The following is a 7,841-nucleotide window of genomic DNA, read 5'->3' as shown; positions in this document are numbered from 1 at the left end:
GAACAAAGCAAGACAAGGAAGGGCGGGGCGTGGGGGCTGCAATGAGCGGGGTCCGACAGCTGAAATTTGTGAAAAAAGGGAATTTGTGTGGGTGGGGCAGGGCAGGGGGTAGGGGGGTAACTGGCGTGGGGATCAGAGGGGGCAGCATGCGAGGGCACGCGGGCCGCCAGCGCCCGGAACAGGATGACAGCCTTCGGCGCAGGCGCCCTGCGGGCGCGTCGGAGGCGCCCGCGGCGCCGCGGCGCCGCTCCGCCCCCACGCGGGCGGCAAGGCGGCGCGCCCCACAGCGCGGGCCGGCTTGCGCACCTTGAGGGCCGCCCTGACAGGGCGCACGACCTTCATGGCCGGGTGATAGCGCGGCGCGTACATGAAGCCGACGCCGGTCTGGTCGACGCAGCGCGCAACCCCCTCCGGGCCCAGATCGATCTCCACGCCCAGCGCCTGCGCGGATGCAGGTAGTGTAGGTTGATGATGAAACAGGTCAGCAATCAGTACAGGTAATCAGTTTGATGTTCGAAAGGGTGGTTCGCAACTCAGACGGGTGATCGCTATTGATGAAAGGGTTGGTTGGCGGGGCGGTTGCGTGCGTGTGCATTCGTGTTTTGGGGGGAGGGGGGCTGCGGCCACGGGTCTCCACAGCGGAGGGCCGCTCCGCCAATGCGGCCGCCAAGCGGGGCCGGAGGGGAAGGGCTCCAGGGCCGCGATGGCGGGGGCAAAGGGGCGGCGTCTTGCGCGGCCCCGGCCGCAAGCCGTGCGGCCCCCGTACCCAGGAGTGGCACTGCCGGGGCGTGACGCAATCGGCCCCCCCCTGCTGCCCCGTCAGGCGCACCCATCAGGCGGGGCGGCCCCAGGGGCGAGCCGGCCTGATCAGACAAACACAGCACGCTGCCGCGGGCCTTTGTGACCCTTCGACCCCGGTCGGCGCGGGCCGGCTGGCCCAGGCCATCCGCCGTTTTTATCCAAACCTTCACTCCAAGCTGGCCCGAGCAGGGCCGCATCAAAATAGACAACGTGCACACCACCGCGCCGCCCGTGGGGCCCCGCACCCACCTCCAGCACGTCCGCGCTGCCGCATAGGCTCGACACCGAGCGGTTGCCGTGCTTTGCCACGCGCCCGCCTGCCGCCGCGACGATGACACTCGCGCCCGTGCTGATGTTGACCGAGCCGATGCCGTCGCCGCCGGTGCCAACGATGTCAACAACTGTTGACCGTTGCACAACAGGATTGCACGATGCACATAATCAGGGTTGCTGTTATCTACAACAGCATCAGGACCGTTTTGACGGTGGCATCAGGGCGGTGTGCTGACGTCAGTGCATGCTCCCGTGAGCGGGGACACCCCAAGCCGCGGCTGCCAGCTGGGCGCATAGCGCCGCTGCACTCGGCGCCCATCCCAAAACAACATGGCTGCGGCGCCGCGGCGCAGCGTCGGCCGCCGCCGTCTGGCGGGAGCGGCCGACGCTCTCTCTTGCTGCCCCTCCGGCCGGGCAGGGCGCGCCGGGGTCAAAAATCCACCACCCCTACCCCAGCCGCCGCTGTGGTGATCTCACCGCCCTTTGCTGTCTCAACGTGCAGACCGCGCTGCAGGAACGCCCGCGCCATGCCCGCGATCTCGTCGGGCGTCTCGCCCTGCATAAGAAGATGCGATTAAGTGCATCATACATGAGGATATGAAAGGCGGGGCCGTGGGACGGGCGCTGGCCATCGCATAAAGCGAGGCGCTGACGTGTGTGGCGGGCCGGGGCCGCTGCTGTTATGGGTGGCCGGAGCACGCCACGAGGCGGGCCGTGCGTTTGAATCTTCCGCAGCTGTCGAGCTTGCGGGCGGCCCGGCGCGAGTGTCCGGGCCGCGCTGCGCGCCCACTGCGGCGCCCGCTGCGGCGCCCGCTGTGGCGCCGTGCGCGCTGCCCGTGAGACACGGCCGCGCGCCGCCGCGCCCCGCACCTTGGCGCGCAGCAGCACGAGGAACGCCGCCGTCTGCTCTGGCGAGAAGTCGTCCAGCACACTCTGCGGGGGAAGGCAGAGGGGCGCCGCGGCGCGGGGCAGTCGCGGCGCAGGCAGAGGACGGTGCGGTGGGGTCTGGGGCACGCAGGCTGGCGGGGCGAAGGCGCCCCATTGACCGCGCCTTGTGTGCGCGCTGCTAGCTTGGCATGGGCCGCTACTGCGCTTCTATGTGACGTTTTGTCGCGCGATCCAGTCTGCTATTGGGGCCGGCTGCGCATACCTGCCCGGCGCGCTTGGCTCACCAGCAGCGCATCTTCAGACTGCTGCTGCGACAGGTCTTGCCGTGCAATGAGCGCCTCGATAATCTGCAGGGGCGCTCCGTGTCACCATTCGAGCCTTTGCATTGGCTTCAACGAAATTGAGAGCCGTACCTCCTTCATTGGCTGTGCTGCTGCACGAGTGCTCGATCTGCTGCTCGGCACCCGGCGCACTGTAGGCCGCACGCTCGCATACGAGGGAGTGCAGATGCCGCCATAAGCTGGCCTCCCGGTGCGGTGTGCTTGGATCATTGCCGCGTCCCGTTAGTGAACTGGCTAGGTGGGTTTGCCAAAGAGCCCGCCTGACGCTAGAGGCAGACACAAATGACCGGGAGACGAAATCATATGCAATCAACCACGCTGCCCATCTCGCTGCATGCTCACTCATCCCTAACTGGCAGCTGGGCAGGTGCCACCTCCCCCTGGCAATGTGGGAACGGTGGACATTCATGCACCGCCCGTAAGCCTATCAACCCGATTTCTTGCTGATAATGTGCCGAGTGGCGGTTCAAAGGACGTGGCGCATCCAAGGGCGAACTGCGCTGCAACCGACCTGATTCCCCGGGCCCGGGCAAACGTACATATGCCAGGACCTTCTCACAGTGCGTGCGATGCAGCTTTGAAAGCACTGAGCGTGCGTGCAATGCAGAATCTAAAGCACTGAGGTGATACTGCTGCCCAGGTGACGGCTTGCTGATCGGGCCACCCGCCTTCCAGCGGGGCAACGCAGGCGCACTCAACATCCCCTTGCACCTACAAATACGACGATCCAGTGATCTAACCAAACCTGAGTTTGAGCACGTTAACTCACGCACACAATTGCATGACAATTTTGGTTACACGGTATCAGCAAACGTGACGTGTTTGGTGTGAAAGGTAAGCATATTGCATTGCTGCATTACTGATCCGACGAAATGCCCAGCTTGCAGGGACAGCAGAGACAGCATAGCTCAGGCAACTCAATACCCCTTGTTGATATACGTTTACGTGGTGGGGTTGTACAATTTTAAGGGGCATTCTTCACAACGGCAGTTGGTTTTGTGCGCGCCGCAGACTTGCGCGATGCCAGCACAGGGGTGGCCCTGGCTGCAGCCGCAACCAGCGGGGAAGGATGGCGTCCCGGGGCCGGGGGTATGACAGTGACAACCAGGAAGCGGCCCTGCCTCTTGCTGGTCTGTTGAAATACGGTCAACAGCTTGAAGGAGCGATATTGACTGGGACACAGGCTGCAAATGCAGGCAACGCGCGTGCTGCTTGAGCACAGAGCGCTCCTTGCGAGGCTTGGACATATACATGCTGTGTGTGATTGCCGGGCGGCTGCCCCAGGCACGCCGAGCCAAAGGCAAGGGGTTTCCAACCAAGCATAAGAGGGTGAGACAAGCGCGGTGTCGGCTTCGGAATCGTGGATGCAGCAACTGTTCACCGACATCGTGCGGTGATGGCGTGCGCCGCCTGGTGCAGCACTGCAAATTTTGACAAGATGGTGTTGCTATTGTCAAGACACTCAACAAAGGCTGGGAAAGAGGATGAAATATCTGATTAGCCCGATGTTTGGCGCAGCGGATCGCACACTTGTTGTTCGAAGTACTTTTGAGCCACATCAATCGGAGCACACAGCAAACCCCAGCGCCGCCGCTGCGCCTGTCATCAACTCAGGAGGCCGCTGGAAAGATGTCCTAGCGGAGCAACGCCAAGTGGCTGCAAACCCTCAGCGGCCGCGCAGCAGGTACTCTGTGGCGACCATTGATGCAAACAGCACCACCTCGCCGGCGTTGCCAGTTACAAATTGCGGGAGGCGCTTGCTGTTTGGGTCGACCAGTTCGCCGTCCTGCAGAGGCGGAGGTGCCGGGCGTACATGAGTGACTTTTTGGAGAGAGCGTGATTTAGGTGGTGTTCAAGGCGACCGATTGTGGATTTGCTGAGGGCGTTGAAACTGTCGCACCTGGCCTGGGGTTGTGTGCAAAGCTTTGACTTTTGGCCATCATCCACCCGCCAACCTCCGCTCCTGGAGACGCACATGCATACACATCCCCAGCAGCCCACCACCCAAACCTGTCCTTCCCAACAAAAACACACATACATGCATGCACGCATGCATGCATGCACGCACGCACACATGTGCATGCCTGCACGCTCGCACGCATACGCACGCGCACATCCCCACCTTCGCGGACGGCCACGCGTTCAGCAGCAAGCTCAGCACCGGCCCCACCGCAAACGGCCACGCCGCCGGGTCCTCCCCCGCCGCCTGCACCCCCAGCGCGATCAGCACAAGGTTGGTCAGGAGCACAGGGACCACTTTGGTGAAGTCCAGTGAGCCGCGGTCGTGCGCAAAACGCAGGATGCCGCGCGCCCAGCGCGGCGCGATGGTCAGGAACGCTGTGTTGCGGACGCTGCTGACGGCAACGACCCCCAGCACGCCCAGGCCAACCAGGCCTTCGTACACGGGGTCGGCTGCCCAGCCGACGCCCGCGCGGCCGGCGAGGTTCAGCCCGGCGATGACGGCGAGCGGGGCGCCCGAGTGCGCGAGGAAGCGCCACTCGCTGAGGCCCCGCAGCGCATCAATCCTGGCGTCGGCGGCCTGCTGGGCCGCCTTAGCCTGCGCGGGGCTGGATGCGGAGGCCCTGGCGTGGTTGGGGTCGTTCAAGGGGCCGGCGATGTAGCGGCCGGCGACGAGGAGGGCGTTCTCGTAGGCGAGGGCGAAGGTCAGGCCTGAGATGATGAGCAGGCCCAGCTGGGTTTCACCAGAGGCGCCTGTGATTGCAGCATGGCAGGGGCGGTGAGAGCGGCCATGGATGTGTAGGGGACGCCCGGTTGGTTTGGCTGGGGTTAGGGGGTGCCAAGGACGGTGCAGGCGTACAGTTTGCGCTCCCACAGGTGAATGGTGAATGGTGAGCGCTGTGTGATTCGCTCTTGCGGGGACAGCAAAGGTGCAGGGGTCCCCCGAACGACACGGAAAGCTGCAATGACTTGCATGCAATGTAAATACCAATGTAACTTGCAAGATCAAATACAGCAGTACGCAATTGATGCACGGCCGTCCAATCGACAAGATGAGATGTTGCTTGCACGCACGCGCAACCTTGCACAGAGATCAACAGTGCCCTCAACCCCTCCCTGTGCACGTCCTGACACACTCCATACCTGTAGACTGCGACAGCAGCCGCGCTGCCAGTGTGCTCGCCGTGGCCTGCGCGACTGCGTAACCCCCCAGGAGCAGCTCCAAAGGCAGGTTCCTTTTGATGTTGTGGGCGATGGCCTCCTTGAGGTTGTCGTATTCCTCCTGTGCCACTGTGAATTTGGCCTGGTATTGCAGGTCGGTGTCCGCCGTGGTCTTCACCACCAGGCTGTTTTTAATGTCCTGTTGTTGCAGGATTCACCGTGCAGCAGGGGCAAATGCAGGAGTGTGGTCATTTCTTGTGCAAAGTTGCAGTCATCTTTCATTAGACTACTGATTTTGAGAGTTTGAAAAGCTGCACATGTATGAAAATACGGGAGTCCAGCTCAAAGTTGTGCAAATGGGACAAGTGCATGTGCGCACGCGCACGACCGTGGACGCGCGAACGCACGCAGGCACCTGCACCCACACACACACACACACACACACACACACACACACACACACACACACACATACACGCACACGCACCTTGTAGTTGAAGATCGGGTCAATGATCTGTTGCAGCACCTGTGCTGTCACGTCCTTCTGCTTCCTGGCCGCCTGTCCCTGCATGACCGCAAATGCCAGGAGTGAAGAGACACTCATGTGCGAACATCACTGACAGCGTGTGTGGGGGTGCATTGCATTGAATTTCCACATCTCAACTGCCCCTGCCCCTTTCCGATTTCCTTACTCACCAGCAGCACCGTTTCAGCGATTGGGATGACAAAGAGGTTGATGGCAGACAGGGCCCCTTTGACCGCGGCCTGCAGCAGCCCCGGCAGCGGCACCCGGGCCCCCTGGAATGTGAAGTCGGTGGGCAGATCCAGTTTATCCTCGTAGCCAGTGTGATCCCCCTTTATCTCAAACAGCGCCACCTGCTCACCCTGGAGACATGTCAGCATTTGCATGCGTGCACATGCGCGTGGGGCTGGGGACGCTTGTGGGGGACACCGGGAGAGAGTGCGTATAGGGGTGCATGGGTGCGTGTCGGCGTGCGTATGCATGTGCATGTGTCTGAAGATCAAAGTAAGTTGGTGTTGTTTCCAGAGTGTGGGAGGTCCGGGCTAGCTTAGCACGGGGATGAAGTGCGGCCCCTGTTGCACGTGCAGCTAGCTGCGACTGCTGCGTGTGCGCCGCGCCCTGACGCAAGGGCATTGGCCTGTCTTGATAACAACGAGCATCACATACAGTTGAGCCCCCGCGCCTGTCCCACCATGCAGTTTCGAATCCTCATGGTTTGGCGCTCCGCTGCCATGCAAACACAGCGCCATGGAACAAGCTAATTGTGAGCCACAAGCACACAGGGTGCGCCGGGTGGGCACAGCTGCCGTATGCCTCATACTTTGCGGGCCTGGCCCGCGACTGTGCTTGTGGGAGCGAGCATGCGCATGCCTTTACACCCTGCAACTTGGCACCCGCTGCCCAACACAGAGCTGTATACAAGCGGAATTTCCTGCCTGCACCCTACTCCACTGCGCACCTTTCGTGCCTGGGCTGCGACTTTGAACAGGCACTCCAGCGTGGGCCGAGGCGCGAGCACGTCCCTGTCAGGGCTGACGATGATGAGGGGGGTGTCCCTGGGGAACTCATTCTTGAAGAACGCGACGGCAGCGTCCGTGCTCCTCTTGTTGCCATCGAGCAGCCCTGCCGGGTACGGTTCGGGTGCAGGGTTGTTTCTTCAAGGCGTGTGGTGAGGCGCACTCGGGCTGCGACTTAACTGGGAGTGGGCGGTGTGCCGAGAAGGTGCATGCTTTTTGCATGCCACTTGTGGGGTGGCCGACGCTTCTGCAGGGCCGAATTCAGGCACCTTTTTCCCATCTGCAGTGCGCGTTGCCCCTGGGCTGCCATCCAGCAGCTGCATTCAGCAGGCCTCTCATGAGGGCCGTGCCCGAGAGACCTGTCAAGATGTGGCGGCCCTTCCCCAAGACCGGTCGCCGCTCACATATGTCGTCGTTGACCGGCGACTGCCGCATCTTGCTGACCTGCGCGCTGAGCAGCACCACGCCACGGATCTTGTCAGACTGCAGCTTGGCGGCGGCCAGGATGGAGCACGCGCCGCCAAGGCTGTGGCCCAGAAACAGCATCTGTGATGTGAATCGAAAAGGTATTAGTGACCATGATATCAAGATGGGTGGTATTCTTGTTTCGAGTATGCTGAGGCGACAAGGAAGTAGTGAGCTGGACGCGCGTGCAGGCACGTGGTGGGGTTCACATCAAATCTAGAGCCGTGGTGGCACGAGGTGTGTCAGGGTCAGCGTGCGGGCAGCGGCTGTAACCCATGAGCGCACCGAGCGCAAGCTGCGCAGTGAGCGCAGTGACGCCACTCATGCGGAGCACACGCGCACTCGTCATCACGAAGTATTCGAGATGACAAGTGCGCATGTGCTCCGCATGAGGTGGAGCGAGCGGACTGGAGC

General features: G+C 62.3%; 2 protein-coding genes across 2 annotated transcripts in view; both read right to left on the bottom strand.

The window, feature by feature from the left end:
- Nucleotides 1-132: 132 nt before the first annotated feature.
- Nucleotides 133-2,384, bottom strand: MNEG_1579 (anthranilate phosphoribosyltransferase; the record flags this gene model as incomplete). The annotated part of the gene is made up of 6 exons (XM_014049944.1): nt 133-441; nt 1,051-1,202; nt 1,552-1,630; nt 1,945-2,007; nt 2,247-2,309; nt 2,376-2,384. 6 exons carry the CDS (start codon nt 2,382-2,384, stop codon nt 133-135), a joined length of 675 nt encoding a protein of 224 aa, XP_013905398.1.
- Nucleotides 2,385-3,969: 1,585 nt separating this feature from the next.
- MNEG_1578 (hypothetical protein) overlaps nt 3,970-7,841 on the bottom strand; it is a gene marked incomplete at both ends in the record, with an annotated part of 5,229 nt that continues 1,357 nt past the window's right edge. The window contains 7 exons of the mRNA XM_014049943.1: nt 3,970-4,089; nt 4,426-5,015; nt 5,406-5,622; nt 5,911-5,982; nt 6,120-6,308; nt 6,905-7,068; nt 7,367-7,508. Of these exons, the coding sequence (XP_013905397.1) occupies nt 3,970-4,089; nt 4,426-5,015; nt 5,406-5,622; nt 5,911-5,982; nt 6,120-6,308; nt 6,905-7,068; nt 7,367-7,508 (1,494 nt within the window). The remainder of the gene's footprint in view (nt 4,090-4,425; nt 5,016-5,405; nt 5,623-5,910; nt 5,983-6,119; nt 6,309-6,904; nt 7,069-7,366; nt 7,509-7,841) is intronic.

This window comes from Monoraphidium neglectum (assembly GCF_000611645.1).
Source record: "Monoraphidium neglectum strain SAG 48.87 unplaced genomic scaffold scaffold00161, whole genome shotgun sequence".
Taxonomy (NCBI): domain Eukaryota; kingdom Viridiplantae; phylum Chlorophyta; class Chlorophyceae; order Sphaeropleales; family Selenastraceae; genus Monoraphidium; species Monoraphidium neglectum.
The sequence above is the reverse complement of the archived record's forward strand: the minus strand, read 5'-3'. Positions and strand labels throughout refer to the sequence as shown.